Source organism: Somniosus microcephalus, chromosome 3 (assembly GCF_052327205.1).
Source record: "Somniosus microcephalus isolate GS21.2 chromosome 3, FLI_Smic_1.0, whole genome shotgun sequence".
Taxonomy (NCBI): domain Eukaryota; kingdom Metazoa; phylum Chordata; class Chondrichthyes; order Squaliformes; family Somniosidae; genus Somniosus; species Somniosus microcephalus.
The window spans coordinates 378,078,968-378,102,195 of NC_140989.1; the positions used below are offsets into that span (position 1 = coordinate 378,078,968).

The window sequence follows — 23,228 nt, forward strand, 5'->3', positions numbered from 1 at the left end:
ACCCGGCACATCTGCACCAACACTGGGAAAACAGCCGGAATCCCAACACCCGGCGCATCTGCACCAACACTGGGAAAACAGCTGGAATCCCAACACCCGGCACATCTGCACCAACACTGGGAAAACAGCTGGAATCCCAACACCTGGAACATCTGCACCAACACTGGGATAAACAGCTGGAATCCCAACACCCGGCACATCTGCACCAACACTGGGATAAACAGCTGGAATCCCAACACCCGACACATCTGCACCAACACTGGGATAAACAGCTGGAATCCCAACACCCGGCGCATCTGCACCAACACTGGGAAAACAGCTGGAATCCCAACACCTGGCACATCTGCACCAACACTGGGAAAACAGCTGGAATCCCAGCACCCGGCGCATCTGCACCAACACTGGGGAAACAGCTGGAATCCCAACACCCAGCACATCTGCACCAACACTGGGGAAACAGCTGGAATCCCAACACCTGGAACATCTGCACCAACACTGGGAAAACAGCTGGAATCCCAACACCCAGCACATCTGCACCAACACTGGGAAAACAGCTGGAATCCCAACACCCGGCGCATCTGCACCAACACTGGGAAAACAGCTGGAATCCCAACACCTGGCACATCTGCACCAACACTGGGAAAACAGCTGGAATCCCAGCACCCGGCGCATCTGCACCAACACTGGGGAAACAGCTGGAATCCCAACACCCAGCACATCTGCACCAACACTGGGGAAACAGCTGGAATCCCAACACCTGGAACATCTGCACCAACACTGGGAAAACAGCTGGAATCCCAACACCCAGCACATCTGCACCAACACTGGGAAAACAGCTGGAATCTCAACACCTGGAACATCTGCACACATTGCTCCATGTTACTGGAAGAACATGTGGAATCCTACCAACAGGAAGAGCGATAAATAGCTGGAATCCTAACACCTGGCTCATCTGCAACCACCGAGATCACCGCTCTCTGTGTGGGGTCTAGTCGGAGCAGAGACCCCCTGAATCACCCCCAGACAGACCGAGATCATCGCTCTCTATGTGGGGTCTAGTCGGAGCAGAGACCCCCTGAATCACCCCCAGACGGACCGAGATCACCGCTCTCTGTGTGGGATCCAGTCGGAGCAGAGACCCCCTGAATCACCCCCAGACAGACGGAGATCACCGCTCTCTGTGCGGGGTCCAGTCGGAGCAGAGACCCCCTGAATCGCCCCCAGACAGACCGAGATCACCGCTCTCTGTGCGGGGTCCAGTTGGAGCGATGCGTCTGTCCGGTTTGTTGCCCCTTCAGGCCCTTTGGGCGGCCCTGTCTCTCGCCGCTCAGCACTTCCCGTCCTGGGGTCACTACGACCTGTGTAAGGCTCAGGTTCACTGGGACCAGGGGCTGAGTTGGGATTACATGGCCTGCCAGCCCGAGGCCGCCCTGCTCACCAGGTTCCTGAAGGTCAGGTTGGATCCCTCTGACAGTACGTGTGGAGAGACCCCCGAGATGTACTGTACGCTGGTGAGTAGAAGCCTTTCTGAGCCAGCCTCTGTTGTGTGTCGCGCTGTGAATGGACGCTCACTGAACGGCCTTTATCAAAGGGAATTCCATCCAAACTCCTACATTTGCTTCATGAACAGAGGCATCAAGTCCAAAAGCAAGCGAGTTATGGTGAACCTTTATAAATCACTGGTGAGGCCCCAGCTGGAGTATTGTGGCCAATTCTGGGCACCACACTTTAGGAAGGATGTCAAGGCCTTGGAGAGGGTGCAGAGAAGATTTACTAGAATGTTGCCAGGGATGAGGGACTTCAGTTATGTGGAGAGACTGGAGAAGCTGGGATTGTTCTACTTAGAGCAGAAAAGGTTAAGAGAAGATTTAATAGAGGTGTTTAAAATCATGAAGTGTTTTGATCGAGTAAATAAGGAGAAACTGTTTCCAGTGGCAGGAGGGTCGGTAACCAGAGGACACAGAATTAAGATAATTAGCAAAAGAACCAGAGGGGAGATGAGGAGAATGTTTTTATGCAGTTTTTGTGATCTGGAATGCGCTGCCTGAAAGGGCGGTGGAAGCAGATTCAATAATAACTTTCAAAAGGGACTTGGAGAAACGCTAGAAAAGGAAAGATTTGCAGGGCTCTGGGGAAAGAGCAGGGAGTGGGACTAATTGGAGAGCTCTTTCAAAGAGCCGGCACAGGCACGATGGGCCGAACGGCCATCTTCTGTCCTGTCTGATCCTATGATTCTATTCAGTGTGGTCTTTGAATAAATCCTTCAAGCAAACTTTAAATATCGAGGCCCTAAACGGAGCAACATTTGGAGTCCGGCGATTCTCCCTTGTGGATTATTATCTTGGTGGAGTTTTTTTATTCATTCTCGGTATGTGGGAATTGTCAGCAAGACCTGCATCTATTGCCCATCCCTAGTTGCCCCTTGAAAAGTGGTGCTGGGTGTTCCTCTTGAACCGAAGGAGACATTACGACAGGTAACCAAAATCTTGGTCACAGAGGTCGGTTTTAAGGAAGGACTGTAAGGAGGAGAGAGAGGTAGAGAGGCGGAGTGGTTTAGGGAGAGAATTCCAGAGCTTAGGGCCCAGGCAGCTGAAGGCACGGCCGCCAATGGTGGGGCGAAGGAATTGGGGGATGGGCAGAGGCCAGAGTTGGAGGAGCGCAGAGATCTCGGAGGGTTACAGGGCTGAAGGAGTTTACAGAGATAGAGAGGGGCAATTTTACTGGACTGGGAGCCAATGTAGTTCAGTGAGCACAGGAGTGATTGGTGGATGGGACTTGGTCTGAGTTACGATATGGGCAGCAGAGTTTGGGATGAGCTACCGGAGGGTGCAAGGTGGGTGGCTGGCCAGGAGAGCGTTGGAATAATCGAGTATAGAGGTGAGAAAGGTGAGGGTTTCAGCAGCAGTTGAGCTGAGCCGGCTGGAGACGGGCGATGTTACGGAGGTGGAAGTAGGCGGTCTTGGTGATGGTGAGGACATGGAGATGGAATAACAGTCTGATAAGTTGCATTTAGTGAGACTGTGAGGATATGTAACCCTGCTGGACTGAACAGCAAAGGTCAGGACACGTAAAACACAAAACTAGCTGCTTCACAGCATCTCGGCATAAGGGGTGGCAGTGATTGTAAAATTAGACACAGTAATAGATGTGAGGAGGAAGGTCGAATGTTTATAAACACCCCCCTGGAGCCCCTGGCCCTGTGTCTGAACCCTGTCCAATATCTCCAGTGGGGAATATGTCCAATTGTGTCTGAACCCTGTCCAATATCTCCAGTGGGGAATATGTCCAATTGTGTCTGAACCCTGTCCAATATCTCCAGTGGGGAATATGTCCAATTGTGTCTGAACCCTGTCCAATATCTCCAGTGGGGAATATGTCCAATTGTGTCTGAACCCTGTCCAATATCTCCAGTGGGGAATATGTCCAATTGTGTCTGAACCCTGTCCAATATCTCCAGTGGGGAATATGTCCAATTGTCTCTGAACCCTGTCCAATATCTCCAATGGGGAATATGTCCAATTGTGTCTGAACCCTGTCCAATATCTCCAGTGGGGAATATGTCCAATTGTGTCTCTGAACCCTGTCCAATATCTCCAGTGGGGAATATGTCCAATTGTGTCTCTGAACCCTGTCCAATATCTCCAGTGGGGAATATGTCCAATTGTGTGTCTGAACCCTGTCCAATATCTCCAGTGGGGAATATGTCCAATTGTGTCTCTGAACCCTGTCCAATATCTCCAGTGGAGAATATGTCCAATTGTGTTTCTGAACTCTGTCCAATATCTCCAGTGGGGAATATGTCCAATTGTGTCTCTGAACCCTGTCCAATATCTCCAGTGGGGAATATATCCAATTGTGTCTGAATCCTGACCAATATCTCCAGTGGGGAATATGTCCAATTGTGTCCCTGAATCCTGTCCAATATCTCCAGTGGGGAATATGTCCAATTGTGTCTGAACCCTGTCCAATATCTCCAGTGGGGAATATGTCCAATTGTGTCTGAACCCTGTCCAATATCTCCAGTGGGGAATATGTCCAATTGTGTCTCCGAACCCTGTCCAATATCTCCAGTGGGGAATATGTCCAATTGTGTCTCTGAACCCTGTCCAATATCTCCAGTGGGGAATATGTCCAATTGTGTCTGAACCCTGTCCAATATCTCCAGTGGAGAATATGTCCAATTGTGTTTCTGAACCCTGTCCAATATCTCCAGTGGGGAATATGTCCAATTGTGTCTCCGAACCCTGTCCAATATCTCCAGTGGGGAATATGTCCAATTGTGTCTCTGAACCCTGTCCAATATCTCCAGTGGGGAATATGTCCAATTGTGTCTCTGAACCCTGTCCAATATCTCCAGTGGGGAATATGTCCAATTGTGTCTCTGAACCCTGTCCAATATCTCCAGTGGGGAATATGTCCAATTGTGTTTCTGGTCACTGATGTTTATAATGTTCAGTCTCTCTGGGGCTGCTGGGAGACTTTTCATTTCCTGAGGATCCGATTTCACCCAAAAGACACCAGACTGGATCCCAATCAGTGTTGCTGTAATCTCACCGTGCCTGACAATCTGATCTGAGCGGGTTTCAGTCCGATATAAACTGTCCTGCAAATGAAGTCATTGAGATGTAAATTCAGGACTGTTTCTAAATGTTAATTATCCTCTCGTTGAGTTAATCATCTCCTCAAGATAACTGGTTCCTACATCATTGCTGGAGGCAAAACTCCTTGTTTAATCATCAGCCATATGTTTCACCAATAATTTAAAATGTGTAATTTATTGCAGAACATGCAGTTTATCAGAGGGAATTATTCTCCAGCTCAATTAGTAATCTGTTATATAAATACTAGGGCCTAGAAATTCAGTTGGCGCCGCGCCAGGGCTTTAGCGCCGGAAAGTTAGCGCCGGCGCTAAGTCCCCCTGCGCGCGCCAAAAATTCAGTAGCGCCGCGCCCAAATGGCTGCCGGCGCTACTGAAGGGTGTTTGCGCCTGAAAATGGGCGCTACCTGCCGCTTTGCGGCGCTATTCCGGCGCTGCGGCGCCCGATGCGGTGCGGCAGGCTCGGGAAGTGCAGGCCTCCTCCTTCAGTTAAGGAGGAGCTGCCTGCACCCGCCCGCTGGCTGGTAAACTCATCAGAAAAATGAGCCCGGCACCTCGGGGAAGTGCCGGGCTCGCAGCCCGGAAGCATCTGTTCCGCGGGGGGGGGGGGTGGAGGAGTCCGGGGAGGGAGGTGCGGGCAGGCGGCCGGCGGGAAAGCGGCCGGCCGCCGCGCGACCTTAAGGCGCAGGCGCTAACTGATGTAAGACTCTGTTGCCAGAGTCTTAGTTGCGGCTGCCACGGGCGAGGCGGCCGCAACTGAATTTCGGCGCTGGGGCCCATCGGCATGGCAACCGGGACGCTGTGCACACCGATGACGTCATCGGTGCCGGCGCAGCGCAACCGGTCTACCGCCGATTCTAGGGCCCCAGGGAATTTCTAAACTGGCCATAACTCCGGCGCTAGGCCCTCTAGCGCCTCAAATGCGGCGCTAAGGCTACTCAATTTCTAGGCCTAGGAGTCTTTGAGGTGAATCTTGTAGCAGTTCCACATTGCACTGTGGGAGCTGTGTGTGAAACACTGCCCGGACCCAGTGAGACCAGACTCGGTGTCACTGTGTCAGCTTCACCTCCTCAGGACCTCCCAAAACACTTCACAGCCAATGAAGTACTTTTTGAAGTAAATCATTTTTCTGTCAACGATATGGCGGCCGCTGCACTTTATCGGCCTTTATCCCGTAGTTTGCATGTTTGAATATGGAACAGTTTTTTCCACGTGTACTCGCTCCTTCTTTCCCAATCTGTTCCGTCTCCTGAACTTCTGTTCTCTGATTCTGTATTCACTGTGAGTGGGTGAGTGAGACGGAAAGACTCCAGGGTGAGAATGTATTCAGACTGTGACTGTAAACATGGTGCAAAGACATTCATTCCTGCTCAGAATCTGTAGATTTTAAAATTCTCATCCTTGCGTTCAAACCGCTACAGCCCTACAACCCTCCGTGATCTCTGCGAACCTCCAATTCTGGCCTCTTGTCCATCCCCGATTTTAATCGCTCCACCATTGCCGGCCGTGCCTTCAGCTGCCTGGGCCCTAAGCTCTGGAATTCCCTCCCTAAACCTCTCCGCCTCTCTCTCCTCCTTTAAGATGCTCCTTAAAACCTCCCTCTTTGACCCAGCCTTTGGTCACCTGTCCTAATATCTCCTCATGTGTCTCGGGGTCAGTTTGTCTGATTTACGCTCCTGTGAAGCACCTTGGGAGGTTTTACTGTGTTAAAGGCGCTATATAAATGCAGGTTGTTGTTGCGGCGATGTGATGTGCCGGGATACGGTGGTGCAGGGTGATGTGCCTCAATTATTCCGAGACTCGAAGTTAGCAGAACAAAAGTAAGGCTTTTATTAACTCAGAACATAACACGTAAAATAGAGAGATGTCTACTTTCAGGAGGCTGATGCCGGACTGAAGTTAGATTACAAAGGAGCCAGGTATGGGCGGAGCCCTGCACACAACCAGTTCCAGCACATTCCAATACATAATACATGAGGACTGGGGGAAGGGAAAAGACACAGAAAGCAGGCAGTTACAAGACACAGAAAACAGGCAGTGATGAATGGAATATATTTCATCACATTCACCCCTTCTATAGATTTAGTCTGTTCGGGGGTTTGATAGTCCTCTGCGACCGACGTGGCTGTTGTGGTGCCGCGGGTGTCGGTTGGGTGTCCCCGGTAGCCTCCTGGGTCTCTGCCGGGGGTGCCGCCGGGGTTGTTGAAGGGGTAGTTGGTGGGGGTGCCGTTGGTCGATGTTCTTCCGGGGGTGATGAAAGAATAGTGGGTGGGTAAGGGTTGCTGTGATCGTCGTCGCTGCTATTGCCGTGGTTGTTGTCGATGCCGGCTGGGGCGACGTCTTTTATGGACACGGTGTCCTCCCTTCCGTCGGCGTGCCGGACATATGCGTATTGGGGGTTGGCGTGGAGTAGGTGTACTGGCTCCACGAGAGGGTCCGTCTTGTGGCCCCTCACATGCCTTCGCACGAGTACTGGACCTGGGGTGGAGAGCCATGACGGCATGGATACGCCTGAGGTGGATTTCCGAGGAAAGACAAACATTCGTTCATGAGGCGTGGCATTAGTGGCCGTACACAATAGCGACCGTATCGAATGGAGCACATCCGAGAGGACTTCCTGCCAGCGGGAGATAGGGAGGCCCTTGGTCCTTAGAGCTAGAGTGACTGCTTTCCACACTGTCCCGTTCTCTCGCTCCACCTGGCCATTACCCCGGGGGTTGTAGCTGGTGGTACGGCTCGTGGCGATCCCCTTGGACAGCATGTACTGGCGTAGCTCTTCACTCATGAAGGACGCCCCCCTATCCGTGTGGATATAGCTCGGCATACCGAACAGGCAGAACAGGCTGTTGAGGCATTTAATGACCGTGGCGCTGGTCATGTCTGGGCAGGGGAAGGCGAATGGGAAATGGGAGTATTCGTCCACAATGTTCAGGAAGTAAACATTGCGGTCGACGGACGGGAGGGGGCCCTTGAAATCTAAGCTGAGCCGCTCGAAGGGCCGTGTAGCTTTGATTAAGTGGGCTCTATCTGGGCGGTAGAACCGAGGCTTGCACTCAGCGCAAGTGCGGCAGTTCCTGGTCAGAGACCGAACTTCCTCAATCGAGTAGGGTAAGTTACGGGACTTTATGAAGTGGAACAGCCGCGTGACCCCTGGGTGGCAGAGGTCGTTGTGGAGGGTCTGTAGCCGATCCTCGGTGGCGCTGGCACACATCCCTCGTGAGAGGGCATCAGGGGATTCGTTAAGGGCCCCTGGCCGGTAAATGATGTCGTACTCGAAAGTGGAGAGCTCGATCCGCCACCTAAGAATCTTATCATTTTTAATCTTCCCCCTCTGTTTATTGTTGAACATAAACGCTACCGATCGCTGGTCGGTAAGTAGGGTGAAGCGTCTGCCGGCTAGGTAGTGGCGCCAGTGGCGCACTGCCTCCACGATGGCTTGGGTCTCCTTTTCCACGGAGGAGTGTCTGATCTCGGGGCCTTGGAGGGTCCTCGAGAAGAAAGCTACGGGCCGCCCCGCCTGGTTGAGGGTGGCCGCCAAGGCGAAGTCGGACGCATCACTTTCCACTTGAAATGGAGTGTTCTCATCCACTGCCTGTAGCGTGGCCCGCTCAATATCCTGCTTAATGCTTTTGAAGGCGGCGTGGGCCTCAGCAGAGAGCGGAAAAGAGGATGCTTTCAAGAGGGGGCGGGCTTTGTCGGAGTAGTTGGGGACCCATTGGGAATAGTAAGAAAATAACCCCAGGCACCTTTTCAGGGCTTTGGGAGTGTTGGGCAGGGGCAGCTCCCGTAGGGGGCGCAGTCGGTCGGGGTCTGGTCCGATTTCCCCATTCTCCACCACGCTGCCTAGTATGCAGAGGCGCGTGGTGTTGTAAACACACTTGTCCTCGTTGTAGGTGAGGTTGAGTTTTTGTGCGGTTTTCAGGAACCTCTCGAGGTTCGAGTCGTGATCCTGCTGGTTGTGACCGCAGATGGTGACGTTGTCGAGGTAGGGGAAGGTTGCCTGCAAGTGGTGGTCATCGACCATGCGATCCATCTCCCTCTGAAAGACCGAGACCCCGTTCGTCACCCCAAAGGGGACTCTGAGGAATTGGTAGAGGCGTCCGTTCGCCTCGAAGGCGGTGTACGGGCGGTCCTCTGGTCTGATAGGGAGCTGGTGGTACGCTGACTTGAGGTCGATGGTGGAGAACACCCGGTATTGGGCGATTTGGTTCACCATTTCTGATATGCGGGGTAGCGGGTAGGCGTCTAGTAGGGTGTACCTGTTGATCGTTTGACTATAGTCGATCACCATCCGTTTCTTCTCGCTACCCCTTACCACTACCACTTGGGCGCGCCACGGGCTGTTGCTGTGTTCAATAATGCGCTCTTTCAGGAGCCTGTCTACCTCGGTCGCGATAAACCGCCTGTCCTCCCAGCTGTACCTCCTGCTTTTGGTCGCTATTGGCCGGCAGTTAGGGGTAAGGTTCGCAAATAGCGAAGGCGGCTTTACCTTCAGGGTAGCCAGACCGCACACTGTGAGGGGCGGCTGGGACCCACCGTACTTGAGCGTGATGCTTTGGTGGTTGCACTGGAAATCCAAACGCAAGATCACGCTCGCACATAGATTCTTCATGATTAATACTTTAAAATTATCATACACAGTTCCGTTAACGCACAATTGTATCGTGCAGTAACCCAGAATGGTCGATGTCTGGGTTTTATCGGCCATAGAGATGGTACCCTGAGCAGGGACCACCTTTAGGGAGAGTTGTTGTGCCAGTTCAGGGTGGATAAAACTCTCCGTGCTTCCACTGTCAATTAAGCATTTAACCCGGCACCCGTTTACCTCGATGTCCACCATTGATTTAGATAGCGGATGTGGCCTGGTCTGGTCCACTGTGACCGATGCCACTGTAGGGCCCTGATCGAGACAAGATGGCGTCCACACTGTCTGCTCATAAGATGGCGGACCCCACGAGGTCGGGCAAGATGGCGTCCAAGATGGCCGCTCCCACGGCGCACACGCGGCGGTGGCTGGTTTTCCGGCGGTTGGTTTTCCGGCGGGGTTCCCTCTGCACACCTTCCCGAAGTGCCCCTTCTTACCGCACTTAAAGCAGGTGGTGCCTTTCGCCGGGCACAGGTTTCTGGTGTGCTTTGGCTGCCCGCAGAAGTAGCAGTTGGGTCCTTGACGCGTCGCGGCTGTCGTAGGGCTTCTGGGGGTAGAGCTGGGCCCCGCCGGTGTCGGGCTGCCGGGCGGGGAAGATGCCTTCCAAGATGGCGGCGCCCTCGGCGCACACGTGGCGGCGTGGGCGGCGCGGGCTGAAGAGTAGGCGTCCGAGTTTCTCTGGGCCATCTCCAGGGACCGCGCGGTGTCCGCAGCCTGTTTCAGGTCCAACCCCGTTTTTTCCAGCAGTCTTTGCCGGATGTGAGTGGAGCTGAGGCCTGTGATAAAGGCATCGCGAACAAGCTCGTCGGTGTGCACTGCGGCTTTTACATCTCGGCACTTACAGTCCTTGCCAAGCTTTTTCAGGATGCTTAGGAACTCCTCCACCGATTCCCCAGGTCGCTGTGCGCGAGTAGCGAGTAAATGCCTAGCATACACCTCATTCGTAGGCTGCTGGTAATGCACCTTTAAGGTGTTGCAGGCGGCCAGGTACGTATCGGCGTTTTGGATGAGGGGGTAAACCCGGTGGCTTACCCAATTCCGTAGCATTCCGAGTCTCATCTTCGCAGTGTCCGTAGCGTCTTTGACGGCTGCGGAATTGTCCAGGAAGAATTCCATACAGTCAAACCAGTGTCCGAAGCGTGCTGATGCGTCCGGAGCATGTTGATCCAAATCCAAACGTTCGGGTTTCAGGAGTTGATCCATAGTGTTGAAAATTGAGTTAATAAAATTGATGTGCCTCAATTATTCCGAGACTCGAAGTTAGCAGAACAAAAGTAAGGCTTTTATTAACTCAGAACATAACACGTAAAATAGAGAGATGTCTACCTTCAGGAGGCTGATGCCGGACTGAAGTTAGATTACAAAGGAGCCAGGTATGGGCGGAGCCCTGCACACAACCAGTTCCAGCACATTCCAATACATAATACATGAGGACTGGGGGAAGGGAAAAGACACAGAAAGCAGGCAGTTACAAGACACAGAAAACAGGCAGTGATGAATGGAATATATTTCATCACACAGGGATTCTGTTCCCGGACTAATAATCCTGAGAACGTGAGTTCAAATCCCACCGTGGGGCAGTTTGAAAAATTGAAATAAAATCTGGGATCAGAGACCATGAATCTGTCGGATTGTTGTAATAAACCCAACTGGTTCACAATGTCCTTTAGGGAAGGAAACCTGCCGTCCTTACCCGGGCTGGGCCGATATGTGACTCCAGGCCGTGAGGACAGGGCCCTTTAATACGGGTCCAGGTTTTTAAATCTCTGCTGTTTTATCTTTAGCTGTGAGCTGTAAAATCAGACTGAACAAAGATCCAGTGATGGGCGAGTTTCTCTGAAGTGTGGGAGCGAGGTTAGAGTTCAGACAATGCGCTCTATTTATATAAAAAGGCCGCGGCTTCACAGAGTCTGACTCGGATTCTCTGCTCCACTTCCCTCAATATCACTCATTTTACCAAAGTCTCTCGGCAGCAGCATGTCGGGGAATGAGACCAGCCTGGTTATAGCTCACACAGGGACAGGAGGAGGCCATTCAGCCCCTCCAGCCTGTTCCACCATTCATAGGAACACAGGGGCAGGAGGAGGCCATTCAGCCCCTCCAGCCTGTTCCACCATTCATAGGAACACAGGGACAGGAGGAGGCCATTCAGCCCCTCCAGCCTGTTCCACCATTCATAGGGACACAGGGACAGGAGGAGGCCATTCAGCCCCTCCAGCCTGTTCCACCATTCATAGGAACACAGGGACAGGAGGAGGCCATTCAGCTCCTCCAGCCTGTTCCACCATTCATAGGAACACAGGGACAGGAGGAGGCCATTCAGCCCCTCCAGCCTGTTCCACCATTCATTGGGACACAGGGACAGGAGGAGGCCATTCAGCCCCTCCAGCCTGTTCCACCATTCATAGGAGCACAGGTACAGGAGGAGGCCATTCAGCCCCTCCAGCCTGTTCCACCATTCATAGGGACACAGGGACAGGAGGAGGCCATTCAGCCCCTCCAGCCTGTTCTGCTATTTAATCAGATCATGACTGATCTGTATCTCCACTCTATTTACCTGCCTTGTCTCCGTATCCATTGATACCCTTACCCAACAATAATCTCTCGAAATAACAACAGAAAATGCTGGAAAAACTCAGCAGGCCAGGCAACATCCATGGAGAGAAATTAGAGTCGATGTTTCGGGTCGAAACCCTTTTTCAAAACTGGAAAGGAAATGAAATAGATCGAAGGCCGGGCTGCGATAGAACAAAAGAAGTAAAAGAGACATTAAGAGGTATTCAAAACCAGACGAGATGGTGATAGGACAGTGGAGACAAAAGACGGCTGAGATTAGGTGTGAAGTGTACTGGCAGGATGGGAGACAGCTGCCATGTGGGAGAGAGAAAAAAAAGGAAAAGGGCGGAGGGAGGGAAGACCCAAAACAAAGGGGTGGAAAAAAATATAAGTAAAAATGTAATAGGGGCCGAGGTTATGATCTGAAATTGTTGAACTCGATATTGAGTCCGGAAAGCTGCAAAGTGCCTAATCGGAAGATGAGGTGCTGTTCCTCGAGTTTACGTTGAGCTTCTGTGGAACAATGCAAGAGGCCAAGGATGGTGAGGTCCGAGTGGGAATGGAGCGGTGAATTAAAATGACAGGCGACCGGAAGCTCGGGGTCACCCTTACGGACTGAACGGAGGTGTTCCGCAAAGCGGTCACCCAATCTGCATTTGGTCTCCCCAATGTAATCTCTCGATCTCAGTCTCCAAAGACTCCAATTGATACTTGAAGGGGAAAGATTTGCAGGGCTGTGGGGGAAGAGCAGGGAGTGGGACTAATTGGAGAGCTCGTTCAAAGAGCCGGCACAGGCACGATGGGCCGAATGGCCTCCTCCTGTGCTGTCTAATTCTCTGATGCTTTGTTCTCTGGAATACAAACTTTACATCAATTATTCAAAGACTGTCCGGGCAGAGATTGCGAGCGACGTAATTAGTAACCAAGGTCACGGCATCAGCTGGTCAATAGTCAGTGAGCCTCATGTCCTGGACACCCTGAAATACTGATCATGAGGCTGGGGATCAATTGGATTTCTCCAATTCCCTTTGGAAAGTTACTATTGAATCTGCTTCCACCGCCCTTTCGGGCAGCGCATTCCAGATCACAACAACTCGCTGTAAAAACATTCTCCTCATCTCCCTCTGGTTCTTTTGCCAATTTCCTTCAATCTGTGTCCTCTGGTTACCGACCCTCCTGCCACTGGAAACAGTTTCTCCTTATTTACTCGATCAATACTCCGCATTATTTTGAACATCTCGATTAAATCTCCTCTTAATCTTCTCTGCTCTAAGGAGAACAATCTCAGCTTCTCCAGCCTCTCCACATAACTGAAGTCCCTCATCCCTGGCACCATTCTAGTAAATTCTGTAAAAGCTTTTATAGATATGTGAAGAGAAAAAGATTGGTGAAGTCAAGCGCAGGTCCCTTGCAGTCAGAATCAGGGGAATTTATAATGGGGAACAAAGAAATGGCTGACCAATTAAATATATATTTTGGTTCTGTCTTCACGGAGGACACAAATAACCTCCCAGAGATGTCGGGGAACATAGGGTCTGATGAAAGGGAGGAACTGAAAGAAATCAGTATTTGTAGGGAAATGGTTTTAAGGAAATTGATGGGATTGAAGACGGATAAATCCCCAGGGCCTGATAATCTACATCCTAGGGTACTTAAGGAAGTGGCCCTAGAAATAGTAGATGCATTGCTGATCATCTTCCAACATTCGATGGAATCTGGAACAGTACCCATGGATTGGAGGGTAGCTAATGTTACCCCACTATTCAAAAAAGGTGGTAGAGAGAAAACGGGGAATTACAGACCAGTAAGCCTGACATCGGTAGTGGGGAAAATGCTAGAGTCCATTATAAAAGATGTAATAGCAGAGCATTTGGAAAACAGTGACAGGATCGGAGAAAGTCAACATGAATTTACAAAGGGTAAATCGTGCTTGTCTAATCTACTGGAATTTTTTGAGGATGTAACTGGTAGAATAGATAAGGGAGAACCAGTGGATGTGGTGAATTTGGACTTTCAGAAGGCTTTCGATAAGGTCCCGCATAAGAGATTAGCATGTAAAGTTAAGGCACATGGGATTGGGGGCAAGTTATTGACTTGGATAGAGAACTGGTTGGCAGACAGAAAGCAAATAGTTGGAATAAATGGGTCTTTTTCCGAGTGGCAGGCAGTGACTAGTGGGGTACCGCAGGGATCGGTCCTAGGATCCCAGCTATTCGCAGTATATATTAATGATCTAGGCGAGGGAACTAGATGTAATATCTCCAAGTTTGCAGATGACACAAAGCTGGGTTGGCGTGTGTGTTGTGAGGAGGATGCAGAGAAACTCCAGTATGATTTGGACAGGTTGGGTGATTGGGCAGATGCATGGCAGGTGTAGTATAATGTGGATGAATGCGAGGTTATCCACTTTGGTGGCAAAAACAGGAAGGCAGTTTATTATCTGAATGGCAAAAGATTGGGAGAAGGGGAAGTGCAACGAGACCGAGGCGTCCTTGTGCACCAGTCTCCTCATTTACACTATCAAAACCCCTCATTATTTTGAACATGTCGATTAAATCTCCCCTTGATCTTCCCTGCTCTAAGGAGAACAATCCCAGCTTCTCCAGCCTCTCCACATAACTGAAGTCCCTCATCCCCTGGCACCATTCTAGTAAATCTCCTCTGCACCCTCTCCAAGGCCTTGACATCCTTCCTAAAGTGCGGTGCCCAGAATTGGACACAATACTCCAGCTGAGGCCTAATCAGTGATTTATAAAGGTTTAGCATAACTCCCTTGCTTTTGTACACAGTATTGAAGAACTGTACACGGTATTCTATGAACCGTACACCGTATTCGGAGTGTGGTTGCCCCAATGATTTACAAAGTGACAGGATTACCTCACTATTTCACTCCCTTTATATTCAGTCACTGTCCATCAGTTTGAAGGAGGATGTGGTTAACCAGAAATCCTTGTCTCAGTGAATTCACTACATGTGTTGTGAGCTTCGCTCGAACTGTGGAATTAAAGGGAGCATCATCACTACTTCTGTAGAAACACAGTCTGAGCCTCGCTCGGCTAAAAGTCTGACAGCCAATTATTTCTGAATCCGAGCACAAATTATGAAATCCCAGTGGGTCGTGACAGCTGGTGAATGTTAACGTGGAGTTTCTGCTTCTCAACTTTAAAATAAAGACTCGCATTTCTGTAGCACCTTTCATGACCTCACGATGTCCCGTGGAGTGTTTGATGGAGCAGTGTAGAGGGAGCTTTACTCTGTATCTAACCCGTGCTGTACCTGCCCTGGGAGTGTTTGATGGGACAGTGTAGAGGGAGCTTTACTCTGTATCTAACCCGTGCTGTACCTGCCCTGGGAGTGTTTGATGGGACAGTGTAGAGGGAGCTTTACTCTGCATCTAACCCATGCTGTACCTGCCCGTGGAGTGTTTGATGGAGCAGTGTAGAGGGAGCTTTACTCTGTATCTAACCCGTGCTGTACCTGCCCTGGGAGTGTTTGATGGGACAGTGTAGAGGGAGCTTTACTCTGTATCTAACCCGTGCTGTACCTGCCCTGGGAGTGTTTGATGGGACAGTGTAGAGGGAGCTTTACTCTGCATCTAACCCGTGCTGTACCTGCCCTGGGAGTGTTTGATGGGACAGTGTAGAGGGAGCTTTACTCTGTATCTAACCCGTGCTGTCCCTGCCCTGGGAGTGTTTGATGGAGCAGTGTAGAGGGAGCTTTACTCTGTATCTAACCCGTGCTGTACCTGCCCTGGGAGTGTTTGATGGGACAGTGTAGAGGGAGCTTTACTCTGTATCTAACCCATGCTGTACCTGTCCTGGGAGTGTTTGATGGGACAGTGTAGAGGGAGCTTTACTCTGTATCTAACCCGTGCTGTACCTGCCCTGGGAGTGTTTGATGGGACAGTGTAGAGGGAGCTTTACTCTGTATCTAACCCATGCTGTACCTGTCCTGGGAGTGTTTGATGGGACAGTGTAGAGGGAGCTTTACTCTGTATCTAACCCGTGCTGTACCTGTCCTGGGAGTGTTTGATGGGACAGTGTAGAGGGAGCTTTACTCTGTATCTAACCCGTGCTGTACCTGCCCTGGGAGTGTTTGATGGGAAAGCGTAGAGGGAGCTTTACTCTGTATCAACCCGTGCTGTACCTGCCCTGGGAGTGTTTGATGGGAAAGCGTAGAGGGAGCTTTACTCTGTATCAACCCGTGCTGTACCTGCCCTGGGAGTGTTCGATGGGACAGTGTAGAGGGAGCTTTACCCTGTATCTAACCTGTGCTGTACCCGTCTCCGTTTCCAGGAGAACCCGTACATGTGCAACAACGAGTGTGACGCTCACACGCCCGAGCTCGCACACCCGCCCGAGCTGATGCTGGATGACGAGGGGCGGATTCCCAACACCTTTTGGCAAAGTGTCTCCTGGAGGAGTTTCCCTGAGCCCCTCCTGATCAATATCACTCTGTCCTGGGGCAAGAGCATCGAGCTGACCGAGGACATCGTCATCACCTTCGAGTCGGGCCGGCCAGAGCAGATGGTCCTGGAGAAATCTCTGGACCACGGCCGGACGTGGCAGCCCTACCAGTTCTACGCGGCCGACTGCCTCACCTCCTTCGGGATGGAGCCGAGAACGGCCCAGGATCTGAGCCAAGCCTCGGTGCTGGACATCATCTGCACGGAGGAGTACTCCAGGGGCTACGTGTGGAAGATGGACAAGATGGTTCGCTTTGAGATCCAGGAGCGTTTCGCCCTGTTCGGGGGGCCCCGTCTCCGCGACATGGCCTCGCTGTACGGCCAGCTGGACACCACCAAGGACCTGAGGGACTTCTTCACCCTGACCGACCTGCGGCTCAGGCTGCTCCGGCCGGCCACTGGGGCCACCAGTGTTGACCAGCACAACCTCTCCAAATACTTCTACGCCATCTCCAACCTGGACATTCGTGGGCGGTGAGAGCTCCTCGCCCCTTCTGGCCAGAGTCACTGACCCCACATTTCACACCGTGGGGGCGCCGTGTCAGTCCAACATCTGGGGAAGCTCACAGGGCCAACATCTGGAGGGCACTCTATCAGGGCCAACATCTGGAGGGCACTCTATCAGGGCCAACATCTGGAGGACCCTCTATCAGGGCGAACATCTGGGGGACACTCTATCAGGGCCAACATCTGGGAGGCACTCTATCGAGGCTAACATCTGGAGGGTACTGTATCAGGGCCAACATCTGGAAAACACTATCAGGGCCAACATCTGGGAGGCACTCTATCGAGGTTAACATCTGGAGGGTACTGTATCAGGGTCAATATCTGGGAGGCACTCACAGGGCTAACATCTGGGGGACACTCTATCAGGGCCAACATCTGGGGGCAATCTATCAGGGCTGACTCTGGAGCGCTGTCCTATGAGGAGAGATTGTGTAGATTGGGCCTATAATCTCGGGAGTTTAGAAGAATGAGAGGTGATCTCATCTTCTACCTATATATATAAACGGATGCTTCTTTCTGTCTGTCTGTCCTTCTGTCTGTCTGTCCTTCTGCCTGTCCTCGGGTGTGCGTCTGTCCGGCTATGCGCTCGAAAGGTACAGGGCGTACCTACGCGTGCGTTATGTCAAAAGAAAGCTTACCTTTCCAAAACGGTCTTAAGCGTATTTACGTTTCGGCCGGACAAAAATTGCGCCCGCGGTATCTGAAAAACGTTCAACATTCCGCTCATTAGCATCTCATTAGCGATAGAGTGACATCGAGGTCGACCAATCGTACGGCGGGTTCCTGATGCGTGCGGCCAGGCCCTCCTACGGTCGAGTGACGGGACGATTGACCAATCCTACGCTTCGGTGACCTGACGGTCGAACAATCGGTGCGTGTGTGGGCGGGCCTTATCATTCTGAACCGAGGTGAGTGGCCGCCATCTTGATTTTTCACGATTTTTTTCCCACACTTTCTGTGTGTTAGGGAACTGAGGTAAATATTTGAATGATGTGTTCGGGAATTAATTAACAATTTATTTGAGTTTTAAATTGTGTTTAGCAACAGTAGGAAATTAAGTGATCCCCTAACCGCCGCCGTCCCCCCACTCCTCCTCACCCTCGTGCAGGGGGGACTCGGGGCTGCTCTCCGCCCGCTGCAGGCAGGCCTGAAGCTCAAACAATTTCTCTCTCTCTCTCTCTCTCCTCTTCCCTCTCTCTCTCTCTCCTTCTCCTCTTCCCTCTCTCCCTCTCCTTCTCTCTCTCCTCTTCCCTCTCTCTCTCTCTCTACTTCCCCCTCTCTCTCTTCCCGTGAGTGCGGGACCGGCAAAACCGGCGTTTTTTAAACAGCTGTCCCCGATCTCAATCGGACACGGGAGTCTGCCAACCGGGTCCAAAGGCCCGCCTTGTTCACCAGCAGGAACCTCGGCCTCCCGTTGTCGGACTGACTCCGTTCTGCTACCGAGGTGAGCCCGGTCGGGCCTGAGGCGCTAGCGAGGGAGAGGGGAGGCAGGGAGAAAAAGGAAAGGAGGGAGAGGAGAGGGGAGAGGGGGAGAGGGGGGGGGTGAGTGTGAGGGAGAGGGGGGGGTGAGTGTGAGGGAGGGGGGGAGTGTGAGGGAGAGGGGGGGAGTGTGAGGGAGAGGGGGGGAGTGTGAGGGAGAAGGGGGGGAGTGTGAGGGAGGGGGGAGTGTGAGGGAGAGGGGGGGAGTGTGAGCGAGAGGGGAGGGGGGAGTGTGAGGGAGGGGGGGGAGTGTTTGTGTGGGGGGGGAGTGTCTTCCCACCCACTCGCTCTCTCTCTCCCCCCACACTCGCTCTCTCTCCCCCCCCCACTCGCTCTCTCTCTTCCCCCCCAGTCGCTCTCTCTCTTCCCCCCAGTCGCTCTCTCTCTTCCCCCTCCAGTCGCTCTCTCTCTTCACCCCCCAGTCGCTCTCTCTCTTCCCCCCCCAGTCGCTCTCTCTCTTCCCCCCCCCAGTCGCTCTCTCTCTTCCCCCCCGTCGCTCTCTCTCTTCCCCCCCCCGTCGCTCTCTCTCTTCCCCCCCAGTCGCTCTCTCTCTTCCCCCCCAGTCGCTCTCTCTCTTCCCCCCCCAGTCGCTCTCTCTCTTCCCCCCCCCAGTCACTCTCTCTCTTCCCCCCCAGTCGCTCTCTCTCTTCCCCCCCAGTCGCTCTCTCTCTTCCCCCCCAGTCGCTCTCTCTCTTCCCCCCCAGTCGTTCTCCCTCTTCCCCCCCAGCCGCTCTCTCTCTTCCCCCCAGTCGCTCTCTCTCTTCCCCCCCCAGTCGCTCTCTCTCTTCTCCCCAGTCGCTCTCTCTCTTCCCCCCCAGTCGCTCTCTCTCTCTCTTCCAACAACAACATGCCCTCAAAAGACCCTCGGCACCGCCGGGCACTTCAGCTAGTTGAAACATATAAGATGCTAAGGGTTTTGACAGGGTAGATACTGAGAGGTTGTTTCCCCTGGCTGGAGTGTCTAGAGCTAGGGGGGCATAATCTCAGGAAAAGGGGTCTTTCATTTAAGACTGAGATGAGGAGGAAATTCTTCACTCAGAGGGTTGTGAATCTTTGGAATCTCTACCCGAGAGGGCTGTGAATGCGGAGTCGTTGCGTATATTCAAGGCTGAGATCAAAGGATTTCTGGACTCTCGGGGAATCGAGGGATATGGGTTTCGGTCACGAAAGTGGAGTTGACGTCGAAGATCAGCCATGATCTTGAATGTTGGTGCAGGCTCGAGGGGCCGTATGGCCGACTTCTGCTCCTAATTCTTATGCTCTTATATTCTACAGGGGCAACATCTGGGGGCCACTTTATCAGGGCCAACATCTGGAGGACACTCAATCAGAGCCAACATCTGGAGGGCACTCTATCAGGGCCAACATCTGGAGGGCACTCTATCAGGGCCAACATCTAGGGGACACTCAATCAGAGCCAACATCTGGGGGACACATCAGGGCCAACATCTGGAGAGCACTCTATCAGGGCCAACATCTGGTGGACACTCTATCAGGGCTAACACCTGGGGGACACTATCAGGGCTAACATCTGGAGGGCACTCTCTCAGAGCCAACATCTGGAGGACCCTCTGTCAGGGCCAACATCTGGGGGACACTCACAGGGCCAACACCTGGAGGGCACTCACATGGCCAACATCTGGGGACACTCTATCAGGGCCAACATCTGGGGGGCACTCTATCAGGGCCAACATCTGGAGGCACTCATAGGGCCAACATCTGGAGGACACTCTATCAGGGCCAACATCTGGGGGTCACTCTATCAGAACCAACATCTGGGGGTCACTCTATCAGAACCAACATCTGGAGGGCACTCTATCAGGGCCAATATCTGGGGGCACTATCGGGTCCAACATCTGGAGTGGCTCCCACTCTATCGGAGATTACCGGAGGGTGAGAGCTCCTCACCGCTTCTGCTCCGAGTCGCTGATGTGGGCGCTCGGTAACTGGGGAGGTTTTCCAGCGATAGATCAGGATCCTCCCCCGGCCGACTCGGCACCGTCAGCTGCCCCTGTGTGGGATGTGAAAGCTTCCCTGTATGGCTCAGTGACAGTGTGCACAGACCAGCACTGTGACAGCTCCCCCTGCCCCTGGGGATGGGCTCGTTAGCGAGCTTTCAGAGTCCTGCTGGCTGGCTGGTGATGAGGCAGCGATTTCCTACTCGGTGTTCAGCCAATCGAGCAGCACGGAGCGAGCAGAATCTGTCCCTTTACTATCAACACTGCCGACCTCCAGTCTCATCAGGATTCAGAGAATCAGAGAATCAGACAGCACAGGAGGAGGCCATTCGGCCCATCGTGCCTGTGCCAGCTCTTTGAAAGAGCTCTCCAATTAGTCCCACTCCCTGCTCTTTCCCCACAGCCCTGCAAATCTTTCCCTTCAAGTATTTCTCTAATTCCCTTTTGAAAGTTCCTATTGAATCTGCTTCCACCGCCCTTTCAGGCAGCGCATTCCAGATCACAACAACTCGCTGTAAAAACATTCTCCTCATCTCCCCTCTGGTTCTTTTGCCAATTCCCTTCACTCTGTGTCCTCTGGTTACCAACCCTCCTGCCACTGGAAACAGTTTCTCCCTATTTAATCTATCAAAGCCCTTCCTGATTTGATGAATTATTCTGACTGAACGCTCCCTTCGTGTTCAATCTATATTCAGTCTGGGTCAGTGAGTTCCCATTCACCCATCACACAATCTCCGGGGCTCGGAGCCATTCCCTCATTATTCTACACTCAGCCTCTGGGAGACTCGCTCCAGCTTTTAGTTGCGGAGAATCTTCAGACACTAATTGGAGAACAGGAGCAGTGAAATGTTTACACTGCTGTTAATGTGACTCCAAGGAACTCTCTGGGTTTCTGCTTAGTTTAGCAAACAGTGCCCAGAACTGCCAACTTGCTGACTGTGCAAGGTACAATCTGCAGATTGTGAAGCTTCACCTTCGCAGTGAGTTAAACAGCGGCTCGATGCTGTTAGCACAGAGTCACCGAGACCAGCGTTCTCACGTTTCACGGCACAGAGACCGTCACAGCACTTTGGTCCGTTCCAAACCGCAATTACTGAACAACAGCAACCTGCATTTATATAGCACCTTTAACATAGTAAAACATCCCATGGTGCTTCACAGGAGCATAATCAGAGAGAACTTTGACACCGAGACACAGAAGGAGATATTAGGACAGGTGACCAAAAGCTGGGTCAAAGAGGGAGGTTTTTAGCAGCGTCTCAAAGGGGGAGAGAGAGGTAGAGAGGTTTAGGGACGGAAACATTGCTGTTTGTGGGATCTTGCTGTGCGCAAATTGGCTGCTGCGTTTCCAACATCACAACAGTGAGCACACTTCAGAAGTACTTCATTGGCTGTGAAGCGCTTTGGGACGTCCTGAGGTGGTGAAATGCTCTGTAGAAATGTAAGGTCATTCTTCCTTAGAATGAGGGGCCAGAGAAAGATTAAATGTGAGAGATTGAGGAGAGAGGGCAGGAGAAACGTCTTCACACAGAGAGTGGTGAGGCTGTGGGATTCACTCCCAGGGTCCGAGGTTGAGGAGTTTGTGATCGGGAGAGTGGAGGAGCCCGGGACAGAGTTCTCACTGTGTGGGGTGGGGTTAAAATCCACCCTTTCATCTTTTGGATTGTAGGATTGTCCAGGAGTAAAGTAGATCAGCGAATCTATCCCACTGATCCCAAATCTCAGCCTGTGCTTCCTCTTTATATCCTGAATCACTGATATCCGCTTCTGTCAGTTTTACTCTCCCGTTTCCTGGAGATTAGTGTGGGAAAGGAGAGTAAATTGTTGTGTAAACCACTCATTCTCTCACTGAATGTTGCTCATTCACCTGATCGGAACCTGTAGCTCACGATTAACTAACACTGTAACCACGACAGGGAGTTCAATCTTCAAATGAATGAATTAATCATCTTAGGCAGTCCCTCGGAACCGAGGATGACTTGCTTCCACATTAAAAATGAGTTCTCCGGTGACTGATGAGTCCAGTGCAGGACCTACAGTCTCTCTCACAGGTGGGGCAGATGGTGGTTGAAGGGGCGGGTGGGTGGGGTGCTTGAGTTTGACGTGCGCTCCTTGCGCTGCCTGCGCTTGGCTTCCGCTTGCTCCCGGCGAAGAGACTCGAGGTGTTCGGCACCTTTCCGGATGCTTCTCCTCCACTTTGTGCGGTCTTGGGCCAGGGATTCCCAGGTGTCGGTGGGGATGTTGCACTTTTCAAGGAGGCTTTGAGGGTGTCCTTGAAGCATTTCCTCTGCCCACCTGGGACTCTCTTGCCGTGCCGGAGCTCCGAGTAGAGCGCTTGTTTTGGGAGTCTCGTATCGGGCATGTGGACAATGTGACCCGTCCATCGGAGCTGATCGAGCATGGTCAAAGCTTCGATGCTGGGGATGTTGGCCTGAGCAAGAACACTGTCGTTGGTGCGCCTATCCTGCCAATGGATTTGCAGGATCTTGCGGAGGCAGCGTTGGTGGTACCTCTCCAGTGCTTTGAGGTGCCTGCGGTACATGGTCCATGTCTCTGAGGCATGCAGCAGGGCGGGTATCACTGCTGCTCTGTAGACCCTGAGCTTAGTGCCGGGTTTGAGGTCCTGGTCTTCAAACACTCTCTTCCTCAGGCGACCGAAGGCTGCACTGGCACACTGAAGGCGGTGTTGGACTTCGTCATCGACATCTGCCCTTGTTGACAGTGGGCTCCCGAGGTATGGAAAGTGGTCCACGTTGTCCAAGGCCTTGTCGTGGATTATTAATGATAGTTTATAAACATCCAGCAAAAGATGTGGCTGGTATTAGTTTAGTGTTGAGTTGTAACAGAGTTAATATTTAATGATTCCTCAATCATCAATTACTGGTCATTTACACCTCCTGGACTCCCGGCTGCTCCTCGCCCGGCGGGAATTGAATGATTTCAGTTTAAACCTTTGAAGAGATTCCCAGGTTTAACCCTTTCTGAGCAAACCCTGGGACAATCCGGCCCGTTTGGTATTTG

At 52.1% G+C, this 23,228-nt stretch overlaps 1 protein-coding gene across 1 annotated transcript in view; it reads left to right on the forward strand.

The window, feature by feature from the left end:
- The first annotated feature begins 1,114 nt into the window (after positions 1 to 1,114).
- LOC147122460 (netrin-G1-like) overlaps positions 1,115 to 23,228 on the forward strand; it is a 36,459-nt gene continuing 14,345 nt past the window's right edge. The window contains exons 1-2 of the mRNA XM_085983618.1: positions 1,115 to 1,511; positions 16,094 to 16,737. Of these exons, the coding sequence (XP_085839744.1) occupies positions 1,269 to 1,511; positions 16,094 to 16,737 (887 nt within the window). The 5' untranslated portion in view covers positions 1,115 to 1,268. The remainder of the gene's footprint in view (positions 1,512 to 16,093; positions 16,738 to 23,228) is intronic.